The following is a 22,791-nucleotide window of genomic DNA, read 5'->3' on the forward strand; positions in this document are numbered from 1 at the left end:
GCATTTCCCCCCACCTCGAAGCCTTGTGTGGAGCCGCGGGCACAGCGCGGCCCGGCCCCTTCTCGCCTCGGCCGCGATGTTCCGGGGGGGACGCTTTCCGTGACGGACCCATGGCGGCGGGAGCGGGCTGAGCAGCACCATTTCCCTTCCGCCGCCCGCTCGCTCTCCGCTCACCCCTCGGAACACCCCGGCTTGTCCCCGGGGAAGGCGGCGGCGCTGAGGCGGAGAAGGGAGGAAGGGCTGGCTCCGTGCCGGGCGCTCCCCTCGGCCCTGGGGTGCCACTGCTGCTCGCGTTCCCCCATCGAGGCTCAGACCGCCGCTTCCAGGCCTGTACAGCCGGTTGGTTATGCTGCGTGTGGTTCCGGAGCGGATCTATTGACTTAATCTGAGCTAAATCCGCCTTTTGGTGGGCAAAAGGGTAATTGTTGCTTCCCCCAGCTCACCGAGTGAGAGCGTGAGATGCATCCCTCCATAACTGCAGCTTCAGGAGTCATGTGTGGCCTTTTCTTCCTCCTTCGTGCAGGGGCTCAGAGTTCTCCGTGTGGGTAGCAGAGAGGAGCAGCTCGTCATGCCGACCGTGGTGGTGATGGACGTGTCGCTCTCCATGACACGGCCGGTATCGGTGGAGGGCTCTGAGGAATACCAGCGGAAGCACCTGGCTGTCCATGGCCTCACCATGCTGTTCGAGCACATGGCAACCAACTACAAGCTGGAGTTCACGGCCTTGGTGGTGTTTTCATCCCTCTGGGAGCTGATGGTGCCCTTCACGAGAGATTACAACACGCTCCAGGTAAGGTGCCTGAAGCACACAAGCAGCAAGCTGTCAACTTGAAAACAAAACAAAACCCCATGTGTGTTGCCAGAGCAAGGTGAAATCGAGTAATTTTATGTTATCCTGCACACAACTTCTTGCATCGAAGTGGTTTTCCCTTATTTTAAGAATAGGTGAAATCAATGCATTTGAAACATTTTGCTACTTTTACTACTTTAGCTACTTTTCAGGTCACCACCGGAGTGTGGCCAATTAAGTTAAAAGTGCAGATGAAGGAAAAGACTCCCTGATGAAGCTCTTAAAGTGGTTATGTGACATTCCTGGTTTTGTGTGTAGATGTGGATTCGGTCTTGATAACTGATGCAGCAGACGGGACCATTTAGAAAGGTTTTGAGTCAAGTGATTTGGTAGACAGATGGTGCTTTTAACAGTATGTAGGACTTGAAGCACGGTGAGAATAAGTGATTTTAGGCCTCACAGATGTGATGGGAAATTGGGAGGAAATGGGAAGGAGAAAGTCCAAGAGGGAAATTTCACATGAATACAGTAGAAGTAAAAATTACACATATGTGTCTGATTATCATGTATACTATCAGGATGAAATGACATATTGCTGTCCCAAGGCACCGTGTTTTGGATTTGTCTTTTCTGGAACATACAGACTTTAAAAGATATTCTCTGCTAAGTTTGCATTTTGCAGATGAAGGCAGTGCATTCTCTTTGTCTCCATAAGAGTTGATCTGTGGAATTTCTGAAAGCCAGGAATTCAGCCAGGCTCCTCCAGCATGTTAGTTTTACATCTGTACCCTTCTTATGATGCTGTGTTATGTGTGAATTCTTCATTTTAACGAGAAAAGCTGGTTTATGGTTATAGGAACAGGATGCAGATGTGCGTTTTGGGTTCTGTTACTCTTTCTACCAAAGAGTTTTTGTGAGACAAGCTCCTTGTGCTCTACTTCCTGAATAAAGTTAGTTGTTCTGATACCTGGGAGGATTTTCTGAGCAGAATGTTTCATGTTGGGCATCGCTTCAGATTGCATTTCCTGTCTCTTTGAGACATGCAAAGGATTTTTTTCTCTTAAAGAACTGTTTTTATAGTACTAATTCCTTCAAAATCAGCTGTCATTGTTGTCTCATGATATCCTTTCTTATTTCTTCTTTCTTTTCCCCTCTCTGATTTTGCAGGTCACACACAAGAACTTTGCATTGTGTAACAATGCAGTTTGGTGTAATGCAAAGCAAACATACAGACTTGCCACAGAAATGTGAATAACTTTCTAATTGATAACTTATCTAATTATGTTTCCTGGACCCTTCACCCAGGAATGACAGTGGTGTTTGTCTTTTCAGGAAGCCCTGAGTAACATGGATGATTATGACAAAACCTGTTTAGAGTCAGCGCTGCTGGGGGTTTGCAATATTGTCCAGCAGGAATGGGGTGCAGCAATTCCTTGCCAGGTACCACTGATTTTGCTGTTTTTTGGATCTAGCTTATACTTGGTACTCCCTGTAAATTACAGATAGAAATGTAAATGTAATATGAAAACTTCAAATACTCTCAGGCATGCTGGTGCTACAGGAAGACAGAATTAGGATTTTGGATGTATCTGAACTATGAACAGAAGTGTGTCTTTATTAAAATACTGAGGAGCAAAAAACTGCTGCTGGGTTGTGGAGTGGATTATAAAATCTGGCCCCAGAGTGATATTTTGCAGGCTTGGCATTTGATCTGGGTGTAATCTTCCATCCCAGGAGCCTCACTCAGTTTGGAAAGGGTATAGTCACACATACAGTAACCTTTCTGCTTCAGTACCTCACGGTTTCCAGAGCTTGTAACAGTTCCAGATCTCAAGCAAGAGCATGGGACTGCTGCTGAGTGTGTTTTTGAACTGTCTTCTTTCCCAAATGAGTCATTTGACATGCATCTGCTTGCATGCTCCATTCACCCTTTGCAGCTCTGAGCCTTCTGAATTTACTTATAGGAGTGTCTGCTTTCAGCCCTCTGTTTGCTGAGACACTTAAGAGTCTGTTAGTCTTTTAGTTAGAATTTAAGGTCAGTAATTTTGCAGCTTAGTGAACTAGGAAGATGTCTCAAGCAATATTCCTTAAGGAGAAGAAGGATGGAGATTTATTGCTAGGCAGTGCTTCATAATCTAAAAAGGATAAAAGGCACCTTGGAAAAGCAGACATTCAAAGCAAAGAACTAGAAAGATGGAAGAACTGAGCATAGATTAGATCTCAACAATTTGGTCTGTCATTTGTGTCGTGGCTCATTTTACTGGAACTTCAGGTGAGGAAAGGTGGTAGGGAATGTACTGTGCAGAGTCTTGTAATAGAGAAAAACATCACTGGTGAGCAGCAGTTCAGATGAAAACTGAAAAGACTGCAAAAGAGAGACATGGAGGATGAAGAGGGAATACAGATCTGGATGTAGCAGATGCACGTTGAGTTTCAATTGGATTTGATTTTCCTTACCTCTCAGCCAAAAATAATGCCTGCTGTTGCTGTGCAGTGCTGCAAGAGCAGTTATTTGACTGCTCTGTAGGGTCTCTGCTGAGTGTAAATGGTTCCATTAATCAGTGTAACCTATTAGTGCAGGTTTCTAGGTTTCCACAAGGAGTGACTCTGGACATGCAACTGAATGGAAAAACACACATTTTAGCTTTGATAGTTTTGTTGCAGAATGCGAGCATCCTGCAGCTGAATGTTTGCAAAGAATCAGGGTAGTTAATACAACCTTTTGTGTGGCTTCTGTGGCTTGCAGTGGAAGTTGAGTTGCCCTCCAGATTCTGTAAAAGAAATGGGGTTTATCTTCTATCTAACTGCCAAATTACAACAAAGTGTATGTTTACCGTGCACGTAGTTTAAATTGCAGTGGTTAAATTTTCAATTTCTCATTTATCTCTCTGTTTCTGGAAACTTTTGCAATTCTTTCCCCATCTCTGTGGAGGAAATCCCACGTGAGCAGGGATTTGCAGTATAGAGCTGCATGCTACTAGGAAGGCTCCTGGAATGTGTTGGTGTATAGTTGCCCTCTGCAGATAGAAATGTGTCTTTGCTTGGAATTGCTAATCCATCTTCTTTCATTCAAGGTTGTTCTTGTCACTGATGGCTGCCTGGGCATTGGCAGAGGCTCCCTGCGGCATTCACTAGCTACTCACAACCAGCGGAGTGAAAACAACCGCTTCCCACTGCCCTTCCCCTTCCCATCCAAGTTGTATGTCATGTGCATGGCAAATCTCGAAGAGGTGATGTCTTTAACACGTACCTTCTTCTTTGTTGCACTGGATAATTATTGGTCTTCTCTGAACTAATGACCAGGTCAGCACAAAACATACTTTGATGTTCTTGTGCTTGGTTTTAAAGTTTAGTTGATATTCCGGTGCTTAAGTGTTGGTAATTTGGGGACATGTAATGGTAGTATCTTTTTTTAAAGTTTATTATTGCACTGTTATTACCTAGTGCATTGCCATTATTATAATGATCTTTATCAATCATGCCAGTTTCTCCCTGGGGAATATTATACAGTTTGTATTTGTCTGTATTATTACCTTTACTGCATTAATGACATTGAATGCTTTGGGGGGCTTTTCTTAATCTACAGTTAAATTCTTGAATAAATTACTTCTATTGCAAAGATGCTCAACCCTTAAACCAACGATAGCTTTATGTAGAAGTGAGAGTGAGCAGGATTCTGTAGTCACCAAGCCAGTGTTCAAACCAGCTCCCCTGACTTTTGAAAGAAAGGTGACTGCTTTCTCTTCAGGTGCCTTTAACTACCAGCATTAAGACTCTTCACATTAGTTAGAATTCTGGTGAATGAAACATGTTTAAAAAGAAGACTAAAGTTCCTTACATTAGGTTTTAGCAATAGTACTGCTTTTGACTTGGCCCCTATATTCTTCTGTCCCTCTCAGAAAGATTTCCTACTTGTGTGTGCAATAGATATTTCAGCTTCAAGGTCTCTCTCAAGGGTGATCCTCTCGATTAAGCTGGATTGAAGCACAGTTTACACATCAGAATAGCTGGAAAAATGATTAAAATCTTTATCAGTGACAAGCTTAGGTGTTTCCACAATTCTGTAAGAACTTCTCAACAAGAATTTTATCTGCCTTCCCTCCTAAAAACTGTATTATCCCAAAGGAGCTGGAAACGTATCATTACCAATAAAATCTTGTACTAGTTAAGGCATTCCTGTGTTCTTGAAGGCTGAGAGCTTCTGGGATTTCTGGTTGCTTAACCTGCTTTCAAAGCAGAACATAATACGCTGAAGCAATGTATGAGGAGTTAGACTATGCTCCTTATGGGTCTCTTCCAACTCAAGATATTTGATGGTGATTTGTTGCTAGGCCAGATGCTGCATCTGATCTCATATAAATGCAACATAAGGAGCACATTTCCTAGGAAAGAGAGACCAAGAATACTGGTTTACTCAGAAGGGAGTGAGATAACAAAAAGTCCTCAGAGCATCCAGTCAGACGCTTTCTGCTGTTGTGTGCATTTTCTGACAATATTCTGGTTCATATAAAGAGAGTAAAAAGAAAACACAAAATGTTTCACTTTGGTTCTTTACAGCTTCAAAGCACAGATTCCTTGGACTGCCTGGAGCGGCTCATAGACTTGAACAATGGGGAAGGGCAGATTTTCACCATTGATGGGCCCCTTTGCCTGAAGAACGTGCAGTCGATGTTTGGGTTAGTAGACTTGTAGATAATACACCTTGATGAAAGTTTACAGTTAGTATCTGTAATGGAAAACAAATATAACAGGAAATATGATGATATGAGGTATTTTAATTAACCTTTTAATTTATGATTTTCTTAATTGTATTTTCATCTTGACCTTCACTGGTTGAGGTCAATATTTATTATTTAATCCTTGTGTAACCAAATTATGGCATCTGTTTATGGTTGGTAGAGAGAAGATACTAATTTCCACACGCCATCAGTGTGATAATACGCTGCTTTTGTAATTTAGCAATGCAAGAACTAGTGATTTAACTGTAGTTAAAAGAAGAAAGTTTTGTGGTATAAGTTAGTGTGCTTTAGACAAACTGCTTTTGTTTGATATGTCTTACTTTTTCCTTAATAACAACTGATCATGTTTTAGAAAGCTAATAGACGTGGCTTATACACCATTCCATGCTGTTCTCAAGTGTGGCCACTTAACATCTGATGTGCAAGTGTTTCCCAGACCAGAACCCTTCATTATAGATGAGGAAATAGACCCTATTCCTAAAGCAATTAATACAGGTAATAAATCTTTGCTTGCCTTTTTACTTAAATCCATTCAGTTTCTACTTTTCCTGTATAGTTACTGTTTCATTCACTTTTTCTCTTCAAGGATCAGTTGCTGACTGTGTAATATTTTGGTATATGTGGCATCAGGGGACAAGAACATCATCCTATTTCAGCCATGTGTACCTGGTAAAAGGGCACAAGTAAAGGCTGAGATTTAGGAAATCTCTGTCTCTAGGTTGTCCCTCATCCTGACACTTCTTGCAAATCCTAAGATCTTTTAGAGCACAACTGTGCAGAGAAATGCTTTATCAGCCTCCCAGTAGGGGACACTGCAGATAGCCCATCCTTGTGACTTGCACATGGTGAGGTGCACTTCTGGGAGAGAATACACTGAACTTCACTGCTTTGCCTTAAGAATTAAGTTTGAACTGTAGCATCAGAATTGCCCTCAGCTCTTCAGCAGTGCACGTGGCCACAGGCATTTTTATTGTTCTTTCCACTCAGGTGCTGTGGTTCTTGAAAGGTTGGCATCCTCAGTCACAGCCTAATACGGCTAAATCAGCAAGGGATGTGATGGGAGTTCCTGCTGGCTTAGAGCTATTTGGGCCTTGCAAAGAGAGCAGCTTGGTTAGATTGTATGCCCAGGTGTCCTTTTGGATAATTTCTTTTTTGTGAGTTTCTGGCTCTTCTGGCAATTGAATTTCCTGCCTCTGTCCTGCGGACTTCCTTTTTTCCTGTGTTCATCAACAAAACATGCACAGCTTGCATGTGAATAAGGACACAAGAGTGGTAAAATCCTGCAAGGAAGGGAACTGCAACCCAGAACTCCCTGCCACCAACATTGCCTTGATTTGTTTGGGGCTTTTAAATCTACAAGAGGGGGCAAAACTATTCGTCATTTGGGGGGTGATCACTTCTGATTTGTAGCTGCATGGTGTTTAAATAGGAGTGAGTGTGTCTGTACCAAAATAGCAAAAGCAAAGAAAAAAGAGACACAGTGTGCCTTGATGAGGGAGATTTTATGTTACATTCAGTCCTAGAGTCCCTCTGATTATTCCAAAGATAGGAATTTGCATAAAGGAAATTTTGCTCCGTATGCAGTAAAATGCAGCCTATGGTGTGCTCAGCCCCTGAATTCCTCCATGGCTTTAATCAGGTGTTCATTATTCAGCTATGAGAAAAATCAACTGAATTGCCTTTGAGCCAGGTCCTTCACTTGGGCTGTCAAGGAGAAGCCTGTGCTCCCTAGTTCCAGCTGCAAAACGGGCTGGGTTTGGTTTAGTCCTTTGTTTTCTCTTATTTTGAATGCATAAAATGGCAGTGGATTGTCTGCAGTGTGAAAACCAATGTGCACAGTTCTGTATTTGCCTTGCAGCACAGCTCATGGACAGTAGCATGAGTGTGATGAAAGTTATGTTCTCATCTTAAAGGGTCATGGTATTATGCATGACTGTTTGTTAGACACCCTGGTCAAGGTTGGGGCTCTGTTGGGCTGCCTCTTGTCACTGCTTCAGAAAACTTAGTGGTGGAAGAAGTGGTAATGTTAAATTGACTCTGAACACAGCCTTTTCCAAACCTGACTTAAACCTGTTGTCTCCCCACAGATCTAGAAATCGTTGGGTTTGTAGATATAGCTGACATTTCTAGCCCTCCTGTCTTGTCCAGACACTTGGTTCTGCCCATTGCACTTAACAGAGGTGAGCAAGTTCTATTTCTTTTAGCAAAACCTACTATAAGCTTCCCTTGTGTTGTCTGTGGTGGTTTAGACCGAAAGCACAGGTCCTTTACTGTATCAAAATGGGAGATGCCTCTAAAGACATGTTTATGTGGTTACATTAAAATGAAAACCTTGAACTCTCTGGAAATACTGTGTTCTTTAGAAATTTAATAGAGGGAACAGTATCCTTATGGCATCATTATTAATAGAACATGCTACACTTAAAGCTAAATGTAATCATGGGCCATAAAATCTGTGGTGCAAGATGAATATTTAACACCTCAGAATGATGTGTTGTTGTGAAAAATCTGATCTTAATCGCAACCAGACTGCTCACTTGTTCTTAAGCATTAATTGCTGCTCACTGGGGCCAAGGGTATTGTATCTACACAACTGACTGGTGTAGGCTTTGAGGATGGTTAAGCAGCATGTTACTGACTTGCAGCTACTTGAGTGCTGCAGCCTGTGGTTAAAAGGATTTCCCCCTTTGTCATGGCCTTGGAGTAGAGCAAAGAGAAAGTGAGATTTCTCTTGATAAAGAAGAAAGCAAGCTCCAAATATGCTTTCATCTCTGTATAAGCCTTTCTCCTTTGAAGATATCAACAGTTAAATCACAGCTGTATTCCAGCTGCTAAAACAAAGTCAGTTTCTCATTGTAGCCGCAAACTGCATAGGAGAGGCAAACTTGAAATTCAGGATGCTTTTGGTTCAGAGGCAGACTTGTATTTGTTGCCAAACCCTTTGTGTTGTTTCATTTCACTTCTAATTTCTTCAAAGCTGAGGTTTTAGTTGCAGCTTTTTGGCAACTCTGTTTTGCAAGTAGGATACAGGGCAATACTGATTTAACATTATAGTGCTGCTTTGCCCAAACAGCCCATTTAGCAGCTGGTTGTTCTACAAAAGTATTCATTAACTCCTGCATGGTAGAAACTACAGGGTGGTGTCATGGAAATGGAACTCATGTGTTTGAATTTATCCTCATGTTATCTCTTTGCTTGCTTTTATTCTTCCCCAGAAGGTGATGAGGTGGGACCTGGGATCACTGATGACACCGAAGATGAGAATTCAGCTAATCAGATTGCTGGGAAAATCCCCAACTTCTGTGTTTTATTACATGGCAGCCTGAAAGTGGAAGGCATGGTGGCTGTCGTCCAGCTGGGGTATGGACCTGGATGGCTGCCTGAAAAATCTCTTATTTTGCTCATTGATGCTTTAGTTGTAAATTATTTATATGTGTTCTGTACAGAGCTCAGCACTGGTAGACAAAGCTGTGTGGTTTTAATTGTGGATATGTTTCTGCCAGTAGAAATTGCAAATAATGAGCCTCCACACAGTGGGAGGGCAGCAGATTTAAGGCAAAGAATTCAGCCTTTGGAATTTGCTCTTTTCAATAGGCCAGAGTGGTATGGAATGCTCTATTCACAAGCAGATAGTAAGAAGAAATCAAATCTCATGATGTCGCTCTTTGAACCTGGTCCTGAGCCCCTTCCATGGCTTGGGAAGATGGCACAGCTTGGACCCATTTCAGGTACTGGTCATGCTCATTTGAATAACTCTTACACACCGAGTGTTGTGAGAAAGATCTTGACAAATCTTAGTTGTTAAATCCATTTATTTTCTTTTTTCTCCCAGATGCAAAAGAAAATCCTTACGGAGAGGATGACAATAAGAGCCCTTTCCCTTTGCAACCCAAGAACAAGCGCAGCTATGCACAGAATGTTACTGTATGGATTAAACCAAGTGGCCTCCAGGTAATGAGATGAGTTTTGGACTTGATGCTTTGCTTTCATCAGCAGCAGCCATCTTATCAGCAAAGTGGAGTCCGTGTGTGTCTTGTCTGTTTAATGCAATTGCTTTATTGCTTTTCTTTCATTTTAATAAACTCTGCCTCTTTAAAATGTCATGATTAAAATGCAATCAGAAAGCATAACTTGTTTAATGAAACTGTGTCTCTAGTGTAGCATCTGGCTTAGTTTATTGGATTTAGTATAATGACCATTTGTTGGAGCCTTTGTGTGCTCAGTCTTCTCAGGGTCATTTACCAGTAAGTAGTGGAGGGCTTCTTCTGCAGCTTCCCCAGCAGTTGCCAAGAGCTTTATGTATTTGTTTGTCTTTCCTGCAGACAGATGTACAGAAGATCCTGAGAAATGCAAGGAAACTCCCGGAAAAAACTCAGACCTTCTATAAAGTGAGTAATATTTCAGGCTGCCCACCTTTGATCCAGTGGTAGTGGTGCATTCGACAGGGGAACCCATACTGTGTGCTCTGTGGAGGCTTGCAGGGCTCTGTGGAAACTTACATGGTAAAAGAGACATCCTGGGTCTGTTTTACAGACTAGTTAGGGTTAGACAAGGGAGTCTGATTTCCTGCCACCATGTTCTCTGCCAGGGGGGCATAGACATGTCATGTTTACATGATTCTTGCTACTTCCATGGTGAACTTCTTTGCAGAGTTTATGCTGTTGTCCAGGCAGAAATAAACTGGGATCAGACAGAAATAGCAATGCAATTCTGAGTCTGAAAATGCCTCCTGTATTGTTTCTGCAACTGAAGTGGAGAAAGACCAAATTCCAGGCACATGTGGCCACATTATAATAGTCCATGATCTACGCTATAGATGAAGGTAATTGTTGTTCCTCCTGTAGGTTTAGTGCTGAAACAGTTTGATATTGTAGCCCCAGAGACTTCAAGCATGAATAAGCACTGGTCAGTGTACAGGAAAGAAAAATCAATATAGATACATTTTGCTGGACACTGTGGTTGAAAGCAGCAGTCAGTGAAGCCTGAGCTGGAGGCCACCTCTGCTGGGACACAGCCAAAACAGGCAGGTACAACAGCACAAAAGGGAGAAGTGGAAATTTATAGGAAGGGATCAAGGGGAAACCAACTTTTCAGTTGTGCCACTATCATCTTCAGCCCTAAAGCCCTTTTATCTCATGAATGGCTGAGCGGTTTCCAGCAGCTGAATTGATCACTCGGGTTATATTCCTCTCAAGTGAAGAAGCTTGCCTTTAAAATAAGAAGCAAGAAACCACTTTTTTGTGGAGAGGCTCATAGTGGCTTTAAAAGGCATTTTCCTTCTTTGCAGGAACTGAATCGCTTACGAAAGGCAGCTCTGGCCTTTGGCTTTTTGGACCTCCTGAAAGGTGTGGCAGACATGCTGGAGCGGGAGTGCACTCTGCTTCCTGACACAGCTCACCCCGACGCAGCCTTTCAGCTCACCCATGCTGCTCAGCAGCTCAAAGTGGCAAGTACTGGAGCGTCAGAATATGCTGCCTATGATCATAACATTGCTCCACTCCAGACAGACTTTTCCAGCAGCACCACTGAGAGAATGTAAAGTCTCCATTTGGGGAACTTCTATAGGTTAAGACTCAAGTGGTTCAGCTCTTCTTGCCCTGCTTACTTTCTAGGGCCTGTTTAATTACTGTTTGGAGAGCTTCCTATCAAAATGGGGTCCCTGACCTGCATCAGTGCTCTCTAAAGAAGTATAGCTAGTTTGGGGGGGCTTTTGTCAGACCTGGAAACAGTGGAAAGCTTCCTGAAGTCAATTACTGTGTTGGGTGATGGGTGGAAGCTACTCAGTACATGAGAGGAGAGAAAACGCCATCAGCAGACTGCTCATGGCTTTTGGCCTCCCTAAAATGCAGTTACTACATAACTGAAATCACTGGTAGGAGTATCCTAAAAGGCAGCTACTCTACTTCATACAGTGACTTGATTAGTCCAAAGAAAATGTGTGAGAATCACTGTGCAAGATCAAATGCAGCTAATTACAGGGTGTTGTCTCTGATTTTATGCCCGACCTGGAAGTCAGTCTGTACTGCCCTAGTGAGAGTTATCATCACTTGCATGGCAGTGCTTATGCTTGTGAAAGTAACTGAAATCTTGTGAGACATGTTTTTTATTTGTGTAATATTAATAAAGACTAGTTCTTCATTAAAACTTAGTTTGGATTATGTTCCATGTTCATAGCATCCAGGCTGTGTGGCCTAAAACATTGGCCTGTTTATCACAAGAGTTAAATAATTCAGTTGTGCAATTTCTCCATTCAGGGAAAGAACAAACAAACGAACCAAAGCAACATTTGGTTGTAAATCTTTATTAATATAAACACATTCTTTCTGAAGGGCTAAAATTCAGTAGTGTAAGATCCATGACAGCTTGCACTAGGTACCACAATTTCACTGAGAAATACAGTGCATGAATACATACAGAATTCATAACTGAAGTGTAAATGCCCAGTGGAGAAATTAAAAGAAGTGATCCTTGCTGTTCTATTACTCAGCTAATTCAGTCCTTTGACATACTTCACACAGGTACAGTGTGTGCTAAGTACTAAGTGTGTAAGTAATGCTTAACTCTCCTGAGTAAAGTAAGCTGCACTCTCCTTTGAGAGAGTCTCAAGTGTCCCTGAAGGGAAGTTGTAGCTCTTTATGAAATGTAGCGTGGAGCTTGTACCAGTTGTGTTAAAATCTTTTCATAACCCTATTTCCTTTCCTTTACAGTAACAGTCACTGGGTCCCTATCACAGATAGCAAGCTGTTTGTTTCCTTTAATATAGAAAATAATTTTCTGGAGGATTCAGACTATTTTACAGTAGAAGATGAATAGTAACATGGCACTAAACTAATCTCAACTTCAGTGCCTGTTCTGGATTGCTGGCATTGCTTTGCATTGCCCTGGGGCAGTGGCAGTTGTGAAGCAACTTGCTGATTACCACAATATGCCTTAGACAAAACTTCCTGTACATGTTCTAAACTGGATTAAGGAGGCCAGAGGGATCTGGAGTAACTGCAGCAGGCAAGGTGTGAGAAAGGACATGCTGAAATGAAATCACCTGCAACACAGGCTTCCAGGTGAGTAGATGATCTGGAATGTGGGGTGAGCTTCTCTGTTGTTTGAAGCAAACATAGAGGAAATGGTCCCTTCAAACCCTGTGTAGGAGATCCCTTATTAAGATTTAATATATGCTATCTACACAATATATGGCTTATTTGACTCCACCTCGGCAGGGGCCAACCAGCAAAGTATATACACCAACTTCTCTGCTGCACCCCTAAGTTTAAGTAGAAAAGCAACCCTTACTGCCTTTCTGAAGGCTGTATATGTGGGAGCAACAGCCCTGCCAGGAACGATCAAAGGAGGCTTTGCACAGGTGGAATGGATTTCTGTTGGGGTTTACATATTAGGGGACCTATGTTTCCTTATTGTCTTATGTTTCAGTGCTTGCATTACCAACCAGGAATGCATTTCTGACCTTTTCACAGAGTGGCAGGTTCCTTTCCCTAATGACGGGATAGGATGTGTTGCTACAGGAATACGTGTGTTGCTTGGGTCCTCACAGCACTCCTAAGCTAGAAACTAAGTTGGTAGCATTTAAATCTGCGTTAGCTACTTCCAGTTTAAACTCTGCAGCAAACTGATGCTGCAGAAGAAAAGGGGGAGGGTAGGTGCTGAGCAAGTTTACCCCAGCAGTTAATAAACACCCAAACACTGTTCCCAGTGGTCTCAGACGTGCTCCTCCTGCCATCACGATGCACCCTGGGAACAACATAGGCCAGCTAATAGTCTATCCTGACATCAGAAGCCCTATCTGCATGCAATATTGAAAGAGCAAATATCCAATTTCACACTATTTCTATTTAGTGCTGCTCCACTGTTTATAAGCATATTATATGCAGATAATAGGATTTCTAATATGGTAGTTGACAGGATACAAGTTTAAAGGTTGCTGTTCAGTGGTAAGTGCCATGCATACAGTGATTGAAAAGAACAAAATACAGTATATGGAATGCTACCTGAAATCATGAGATCTAGGGTGATCATTGAATTTTACAAAATTCTTTACATTACAGTGGGTAAAACCATAAGAATTAGAGGCTTATCTTGAGATAAGTTAGGTAAGAAAGCATTGCAGTCCTCCTTCACTTCACCTTTCTCTTCTTTGGTCCGAGGTGCTGTTTCCTTTGCTTGTAGAGATGACGGAAGTTTACAAATATCCCTGAAAGAGAATGAAGCATTTAGGTAGGAGACATCACCACATCTTCTTAATGCTCAGTGTCTGTGAAAGGGAGAAATCTAGGGGAAATTCCGTTTAAAATTAGCTACGTTAGAATTGTTGTGGGTACCCAGATATACGGGGTGTGCATACTACAAAGTATGGTAAAAACTAACACCAGAAACCAAACATGCATAAAGCATAATTCTTCCTTATGAAGATAATTACTATTTAAAGAGCCTTCTATATTGTTCCATGGAAAAACAACTTCATGTTGCATTAGTGATTATAAGTTTCTTTATAAGTAATTATAAGTTTCTTTAAGCACTGCTTTAACCTGAAATTATGTTTAGATTTCCACTGAATCATCCTAAAGCTCAAATACAATGTAAAAGGTGAAACTACGTATACTGAAGTTACATATAAACATTACTCTTTTAACCCAAGTGATCAGTAGCTAACACTGCTGTCACCAAGGTCTCCTTCTTGGGGGGCTAACCAGTGTTAACTGTAGGTGTGTTCCCCTCCATCTATGACAAACTTTCATAAACAAGCAACAAAGATAATACTTAACGTCAGGCAAATTTGGGTTACTGTAATCCCCAAGAGGCAGGAATTTCATTTTCTTTGATAAATACACTTATTCAGAGGAATTGGGCCTTTTAATTTCAGTAGTGAGAAATACAATTGAATCTCTTACCTAAAAACAGGATTATAAGATATACTTGAAGCAAAAATGAAAACTGGATTGTGACATTGAGTGGGTTTGGCAATCCCAGGCTGAATTTCCCTGTTTCACTGAAGATTGGAATGGACTGAATGATGCAGACAGCTGAAAGCAGAAGGTCACCATCATTACTGAACACAGATAAAATACACACTTTCCGGATATTCCCCAGCTCTCATTAACTATACCAATTTTAAAGCTGGTTTTTAAAGCATGCAGTAGGATGGAAAGCAGTGTAGCAGTTCAGCTGTGGAAGTCTAAGCACAGTGAACTTGCCTGGCCGAGACACTGCTCTCATACACAACTGTAGCCTGCAGGGCCCATGCCAGCAGTATTTACCATGCAGAGATTCCCACAGCAACAAAACAGGCACAGTCTTTCCTGGCCTGGAGTTGGGCAATGCCCAAGCCTACTCCTGACTCAAAGAAACACGTTCTGACAGGTACAGTTACAACACATCTCTTACAGGGAGAAGCTGAGGGGTGCTATGCTTCCTCAATAAGTGAATACTAAATATAACCTAAACTTGTTAAGACAGAAGAGCACACTGTAAAGCCCCCACTCCAGAGGGGGTACAGCAGGAAGATGAGCAAGACAGTGCTCAAAAGGAAGACTTCTTTTCACATCAAACAGGAAAGAATACTTGCTGCAGCAAGAAAGACAAAAATGCTTACATTGGATTCAGCTCAAAGCAAGTGTCTGTTTATCTGTTCTGCTTTACTATTTTTAAGTCTAGCAGCCAACAACAAAGAAGGCTTTACAGGCCCAGCCTTGAATTCATTTATTTATTAAACTGGCTGGTTTGGACCTACCTTCTGCCAAGCCTCCTAAGGGGTAGAGAGGGATCCAGGCGGTATAACGCAGCCAGGTTAGTGGTTTCCATTCAATACCAATGCACGAGAGCATGTAATAGGGATACCTAAAGCCAATTCAGTGTGAGAAGAAACAGTCACTGTTTAAAATGCAAGCTGCAGCTGGAATTAGTCTTGCATATATATATATGCTGTATAGCCCACATAATTCCTAAACACCCCGAGAATATTCCAGAAATGGTTCCTATGGATCATGATGGACACACCTTTATTTGGCAGTCTATAGAACTAATAGTTGGATGCAACTGCCTGGATTGCCAAACTGAGCTGTCAAAATACTTCTTTTGAACAACAAACAGTCCAGTGCAGCTCACTTAGTGATGGGAATTCAAAGCAACAGGTTGCCCTAGGTTCAGGGCAGCATTCTTTTCTGACTCCTTGTTCCAGCTTCTGGCACATGGAGCAACTTAGGAAGGCTGCGATTGTCTGTGACTAAAGGAGATTTCACCCTGTGGGGCCAATGTACTAGTGTTGCTCTTCCAAAAGGTACAAAATCTTTAAAGAGCTCTTGGGAACAACCCCATTGTTCTGTACAAACTGCTGGAAGAGAAATCCCACAAACCTGAACAGCTCAATGATACTCCAGAAATAAAATACAAAGAACACCACAGGTTTGCTCTGCATTTCCTCTAAGCTTCCCAGGACAACAAACAAAATGAAGTTTCTTCCAAATATCTGGGAGGGAAAAACAAATTGAGGAACAGTCACACTCTTCACCAAAGGAGCAAGTGCTTGCTGTCAAAACCACACACGATATCTACTCGTCATGTCTGAAACGTGCTGAGCACATAATGAATTCTGCAGCTGAGCGTCTTGTGAGTATGCAATTTGCTCTGCATTTAGGTGCAATGTGAAGGATCTTAGCTTTAACCATCTTTCCTCATTCTTAAGCACAACCAGGATAAGAATGGCACTGGCTCCAAATCAAAATCATGTAGTTTTCATCAGCTGCTTCTTGCTTTTGATGTCCTGAACTATCTTACCTATGTGATGGAAGAAGACAGCCTGGCACAGCCTTGGAAGCATGGATTCATGCTTCTGGAGTAATACATTCTTTAGTGCAGTGCCAGTGAGGTTGTACCAGTTACATAGGGAGAGTCTTGACATTTGAGTAAAATAGAGATTTATTTTAAACACAGGAAGAGCAAGGAGAAGACAGTTAACACATTAATTACCTGTGCTACAGCGGGTAGCAGGGGTGATCTGACTAGTCCTATCAGTGAATTCATGATCTCCATTAACGCCAGGGTCTGACAGAAATACATCATGTCAGCAATGGTGTGAAATGTATCGTAGAAAGAATCTGTAAGACACAGGAAACCATTTCAGAGGACAGATGAATTTCCACGTTCAGGAAGCTGGGGCAGCAGCAGAGCTTTTGGTAACAGGATTCGAGTTGTAGTTGATAAAAAACATGGTGCATAATTATGTAACCTCTTTATAGGCCTGATCCTGAAGTTGCAGAATCAGGCCAGAAACACTGCTCGAGTGCCCTGCTTCACACACAGAAGGATAAAGAGCTGTTTCAGTAATCACCAAAGAAGCAGCAGAGCTGGACCTCAATGGAACGAGTCGTTCTTCCTTCAAAACCAACATATTCCACCTGGCTCATTTCCAAACACACCAATGCTGCAGCGAGAGACACTTTGCTCCAGCTGATTCCTTCAGAAGTGATGTTGGCAGAGAACAAGTACCATTCATCAGAATGCACTGTTGTGATGTGCAAGAGGACAGTATTTTCCTATCCTTGAGACTGTGATAGCTTTTAAGAGGCTTTTGCTGTGCGCTTGCATTTATGGTTTTATTTCTTAAAGAAGCCTTTACGTTTCACTACTTTAAAAGGGTTAAAAACACCACTAAAAGAAAAACCCCAAACAAAACCCCCAGTGTAGATGAAAGTGCTTGTTACTTGCCTTTGCCCAGGATGAACAGTCGTACTGTCATGTTCACAAAAATCCAAGAGAATCCCAAAAACTGCACAAGATTATACATGATTAAGTAGCCCTTCTTCAGGTGTCTGAAAGCTAAAATCAATAACAAACACACCAGGTGAGCAGAGAACAGTGGCACCACTTCTGCAAAGAGTGCAGCTGCAAACCAAGCAAACAAAGAACAAGAGAAAGGGAAGCTATTGATTGCAGTAAAAGGGTTGCAGTGTGCACTGTGGGGTCTGTTGCTTTTACCATCATCTAAAACTCACTTCTCACTAGTTAGACTTTTAAACTCATTGGAAACTGCAGTCTGGTTTTATTACATTTCCAAACAGCTCACACAGTACAAAGATCCCCCTCCAAGATGCACCAAACCAGTCAAAATTGCTCCATGAGAGTTGAGTATGTAAGAGCGACAGAAGCCTTCTAAACCCCACCTTCCACCCTCCAAAGGTTCAGTTACTTACGGTCTTTTGGGACTCTGGATTCTATTTTCATTTTGTTAATCTTTTCTTCTTCCTTAAGATGAAGGATAAGGTTTTAAAGACTTTACTGTAATTAGCAAGTGATTTGTTAACAGTACTACTGCAAAGCTAGTGGGTTTAAAACTCTGCTATGCAGCCAAGTGCCAAAGGGTTTAAAACTTCACCTGAATAAACCAGCACTCATCATCCAGGAATTATGATACAGTAAAAGCTAGAGGGTGTTAACTCATTACCATGCCTTTCCTAGGGATTGTGTTGTAGTAATTAGATGCCTTTGCTGGAAAAGCCTGCTGCTTTCTTTGTTAATTCTCAGTTATTACTGCTCCTTAGGGCTGGTCCTTCAAACAGTTCATGACCCACCATTGATATGAAGGAAAATGAGAACATCCAGCCCAGGCTCCCTGCCTGCCCTTCAGCACTGCTTTGTGGCTGCTGGCATTGCAGCAGCCCTTCCTCCTCTGCGCTAAGCTCAGGGGCTGTGGAGGGGAACAGGGCAGTGTTTGTTATAAAACAGATTAGCAGAAAGGGGATCTCTTCAAGTCTTTTCTGAGATGGTCTCACATCTCCCTGCTGCAGTAAGCTGCTCCAGCTCACCAGATGGTGGGAATGTGCCATCAGGATTGCCTTAGAAATCCAATCAAGCAATGCCTGGGATTGGCACGTATGGGCTCCATATTGAGAGGATCCTCATATGGATCAGGACACAGGGCTGCTGAGGTGCAGGGCAAGGGGTGCAAGCTTTTGGCTGCAGGCCCTGGCCAGCACTGAGCAAGTTCAGGTTCACACTGCTGCTCTTTCTAGCCAGAGGTGTGCCTATTTCTGAATCCCTGCTTCTAATTTGAACTGTTTAACCAATTCTGCGTGGGACCTGTATGAAACAGCAGTAACAATCAGCACGCCAGACAACTCCAGGTAAATGAAGAACACAAGTTCAAGTGTAGGAGGACACCTGGTCTTGCTTTGCAGCTGGCAGCACAAGCCATGCGTGCCCACAGGACTGACCTTCTCCTTCAGTTCCATTTCAGCGTCTGATTCATCTAACCAGCGGTCAAAGTCAGGAGCCAGGAAGAGCGGGCGCTTCTCTTGCTTGGTGAGCCTCTCCCACCAGTTACTCTCTTTTTTCTGCACAGTGATGTTCAGCTGCCTTTGAGTCACCCTGCATACAGGCTGAGGGCAGACACAGGAGCATACATCAGCAAAAGTCCTATGAAACAGGCTCCGAGTTGATAACTTGACAAACTCTCCTTATCAAGGAGGCAGGGACGACATGGACTGCTGCAGTACAAGCATCTCTCTGCTTCCCAAGGCATGGAAGCAAAGGGCAGCCCAGCTAAAGATGGCAACTCTGATAAATGTAGGACTTGATAAGCAGCTCGAAAACCTATCCACAGCAGCACTGCATCCCACCACAAAGGGCTAGCACAGACCCTAGTGCTGTTCTTCCTCAGCAGAATTCATGGCCTTGGCTTTAGACCTTCTTGAATTTAGTGCTGTGAGCCACCCACTATGAGCCAGTGGTAGAAATAACACTGCCATCAGCCACAGATATGCGTCCAGAACAGGAGACCGTGTATGGCATCTGCATAACGGCAGCCCAGAACCTCTCCATCCTCACAACCCACTGCATTGTCACCTTGGGTGCCACCATAGCATCCCTCCACACCTTGAGCCTACACCAGGGTTCTCTGCATGGGACTGTCTCTCAAATGAACAGAAACTGATGCAGAAAAGCCATGAGCTGCTCTAACTGATCACGTCACACCAGCACTGCTGTCAAGGCTGCCTGGATGCTCCCAGGACATCTGAAGGCTGTAGCTGTAATTTACAGCTACTGATGCCTGGCCCTTGCCTGTCAAGAGGCTCCAGCTCTCGCTGGTGGCCAGCCTGGCAGCTGGCACTGCACTCATGGTGCACATCAAAGCTGAAGGAGGAAATGGACTGCAATGCCTCCTGGTCCTGGCCATCTGTGAAGTTACAGAGTCTGTTCTCCAGTCCCTCCATGGTGACCCAGAGTGAGCAGACTTTTGGAAGGAGGCTGCTCTGCAGAGGCAAGGACTTGCCTTCCAAGCCTGGCTCACAGCACAGCCCATGTCTGCCAGCACCAAGGACAAGTGGTGGGCACTTCTCCTCACACTGTGGACCAGGCAGCTGCTGGTTTACGGGCCAGATGACAAACTGGTGACCAGCTTCTGGAACCAGGAGATGTTCATTATCTGCCACTCAGCACCTGGTAGGAGCCACAAGACACTTCTCTGCTGACAGACCCTAGAAATCCACCCTCCAGCAGTCCCCTGCCTTGTTGAAGCAGCAAAGGTGAACGGTGACTCCCATTCTGCTGCTATCCCCAACAATCAGCCAGGAATAAACGGCACAAATCCTGCACTCGAGCAGAGCCCAGCGTTTCCCTGTGCCCCTAACAACTCCGAGAGGAAAAGACAGACTTTACAGCCAACTGTGAGTAATGTGCAGGGACTGCTCCTCCAGCCAAGCTCTCTCCTAGCAGACTACAACAGCAATTCTCTTATCAGACTACAACAGGAATTAAGGACAGATTTTTGCAACAGGAACCACAGCATATCTGTACTGGCAACCTAAGAAATCTGCACGAGCCAGAAGCATGGCAGTTCTCATGCCTTTCTTATGCTGGGCTACAAAAGAAGCCATGAAACATCACAGTGACACTTAGCAGCACAGCGTTCCCCTCCCTGCTCTCCAGTCAAGGTTGCACCAAGGTATTCCCCATTATTTTGCTGCTTTGAATCCTTTAAAAGTCCATAACTGCTGTTTAACAATGGATACACCTAAAGCCCTGTTTCTGTTCAAGCTGATCCATGCGAGCAGCAGCTCCAGCGAGGTGATTTGCATTAAGGCAGGGTGGTGGCTGCGCACTGGGACAGGGGACTGCCACAATTGGCTTTTTGTCTGCAGTAGTCCCAGAGTCCCCAGGAACTTTACACATTTTCCTTCCAAAAATCACTTTTTCCTTACAAGAGTTAGAAAAGTAAAAAAATACCTACTTTAGGCTCAACCGGTTCTAGGAACTCAATCTCAAATTCGTAGATGTTGTCCCCTTTGGCACCATGACCCTGAGCTAGAAGACAAGAATGAACAGTCAGCATAAGGGTCCCAGTTAGGTTCCGCACACCCCATCTGCCAAGGACATAGAAATACTCCGTGGTTATTCACAGTGCTTCCCCCTGCACTGAAAGAGGAAACCACACAGTAACAGGGAAGACACAAACAGCCCAAGTGTTGCTCGGAGCTGCAGTTGCTGGAGTTGGCAGCTAAAGCTGCATGGAAAAGGGTCCTTGCTTGCAGGAAGCAGCGTGTGAGATTCCCATAAGAAAGGCCCTAAAGGCTGCTCACAGCAAACCTGAATCCAGCTGAAAAGCCACTGCTTTTGGAGATCCAGGCTCCTCACTGATGAGCGAGTGCCCACGGCAACTGGTGTCCATCGGGTCTGGGGGAGCAGCATGTGAGGATTCCCAAGGGCAGGAAGCTGTGTTCATTTCTCACTGACCACATACACAGGTCTTGTTCCCGGAAGGGCTATGAAAACCTGCACACCAAGTGTAATTACCACCCTTCCATGGTGTAAACTGATCCTGAAGTGAACCTGATGTGCAACACACCCCTATCAAATGGCCCTGGCTGGGGCAGCACTTCCTAAACAAGGCTTCTTAAAGAAAAACACCAAATAAATGAGGAAAACCCAAACGAAACCAGCCACAGCACATCCTCAGCAGGGCCTGGACAAGCAGACCAGCACAAGAACCACAATGCAGCTGCCTGGTGAAAGCAAACTCCATCTCTCAGGACGAGACTTGCTTTACCTTTCCAATCCAGCGCTCGCTCCCAGCGCACAGGTTTGGTAACAGCTGCAAAGACAGACTTTGTCAAAGGGAAAAACTGCTCTGAGTTATCCATGGGTTTCAGCTGACCCAGGACAGCGAGGACATGTGGGAAACAAGGACATCCTGCATCCAGCTCTGGGGCAACAACATAAGGACATGGAGCTGTTGGAGCAAGTCCAGAGGAGGCCATGGAGATGCTGCGAGGGCTGGAGCAGCTCTGCTCTGGAGCCAGGCTGAGAGAGCTGGGCTGGGTCAGCCTGGAGAAGAGAAGGCTCCTGAAGGGGAGACCTTAGAGCAGCTCCAGTGCCTAAAGGGGCTGCAGGAAACCTGGAGAGGGGCTTGGGACAAGGGCCTGTAGGGACAGGCCAAGGGGAATGGCTTGAACCTGCCAGAGGGGAGACTGAGCTGAGCTCTTAGGCAGAAGCTCTTCCCTGTGAGGGTGCTGAGGCGCTGGCACAGGGTGCCCAGAGAAGCTGTGGCTGCCCCATCCCTGGCAGTGCTCAAGGCCAGGTTGGACACAGCTGCTCCAGTGGAAGGGGTCCCTGCCCATGGCAGGGGTTGGAACTGGATGAGCTTTGAGGTCCCTTCCAACCCAAACCATTCCATCACTCCATGACCTCCCCCGGTACCACAGGCGGGGTGCGGGGGGTAACGAACCCCGCTGTCACTGCCAGCGCTGTCGGTGGGTGCCTGTCACCACACACCCGCGCCTGCCTGGGCACTACCACCGAGCGCAGCGATAGGGGCAGGTCACCCCGGCAGCGATCAACACCCCCCCATTGGTCACGGCCCGTACCTCTGAAGCGCAGGACGTTGTCGACGATGCTGATGTCGGGGTTCTGCGGAGGCAGAGGCAGCGTTAGGTACCGATCGATCGCTCCCTCACGCACACCACCCCCAAACCCCCCCCCCCCCACCCCGGGCACCTGCACATCGCTGAGCTCCACTCGCAGGTACAGCTCGCGGTGCCGCTGCGCCCAGTGCACGTGTGGCCGCAGGCTCGGGCCCGCCATGGTATCCCTCCCCTCCCGTGGGCGGACCGGGGAGGGGGGGAGAGGAGAGAGGAGGGAGGGCTCCCGTGCGCCTGCGCGCTGCGTCGCGCCCGGGTTTGGTGCGCGGGGTCCTAGTGCGCGCCTGCGCGGTTCGGAGCTGTCCTCGCTTCCCAGGTGACACCCGCCCCTCCTCAGCGCTCC

The 22,791-nt window shown here is 44.6% G+C and overlaps 2 protein-coding genes across 2 annotated transcripts; one reads left to right on the plus strand and one right to left on the minus strand.

The window, feature by feature from the left end:
- The first annotated feature begins 259 nt into the window (after positions 1–259).
- On the plus strand, positions 260–11,677 carry INTS14 (integrator complex subunit 14). The gene is made up of 12 exons (XM_061371200.1): positions 260–418; positions 524–790; positions 2,123–2,230; positions 3,865–4,020; positions 5,348–5,466; positions 5,882–6,024; positions 7,617–7,709; positions 8,745–8,889; positions 9,124–9,257; positions 9,362–9,480; positions 9,852–9,917; positions 10,817–11,677. The coding sequence occupies exons 2-12, from the start codon at positions 569–571 to the stop codon at positions 11,066–11,068; spliced, it is 1,557 nt and encodes a 518-aa protein (XP_061227184.1). The 5' UTR covers positions 260–418; positions 524–568; the 3' UTR covers positions 11,069–11,677.
- Positions 11,678–11,814: 137 nt separating this feature from the next.
- Positions 11,815–22,611, minus strand: HACD3 (3-hydroxyacyl-CoA dehydratase 3). Its single transcript, XM_061371202.1, has 11 exons — positions 22,525–22,611; positions 22,395–22,437; positions 20,762–20,835; positions 18,747–18,911; positions 17,727–17,778; positions 17,242–17,352; positions 16,504–16,631; positions 15,891–16,003; positions 15,269–15,375; positions 14,430–14,561; positions 11,815–13,732 (listed from the first exon to the last, which is right to left on the minus strand). Exons 1-11 carry the CDS (start codon positions 22,609–22,611, stop codon positions 13,656–13,658), a joined length of 1,089 nt encoding a protein of 362 aa, XP_061227186.1. The 3' UTR covers positions 11,815–13,655.
- Between the last annotated feature and the right edge of the window lie 180 nt (positions 22,612–22,791).

The sequence above is a fragment of the Neopsephotus bourkii genome, unplaced genomic scaffold (assembly GCF_033783945.1).
Source record: "Neopsephotus bourkii isolate Nb327-2 ecotype Australia unplaced genomic scaffold, CSIRO-AGI_Nbou_v1 NB_1572, whole genome shotgun sequence".
Taxonomy (NCBI): domain Eukaryota; kingdom Metazoa; phylum Chordata; class Aves; order Psittaciformes; family Psittacidae; genus Neopsephotus; species Neopsephotus bourkii.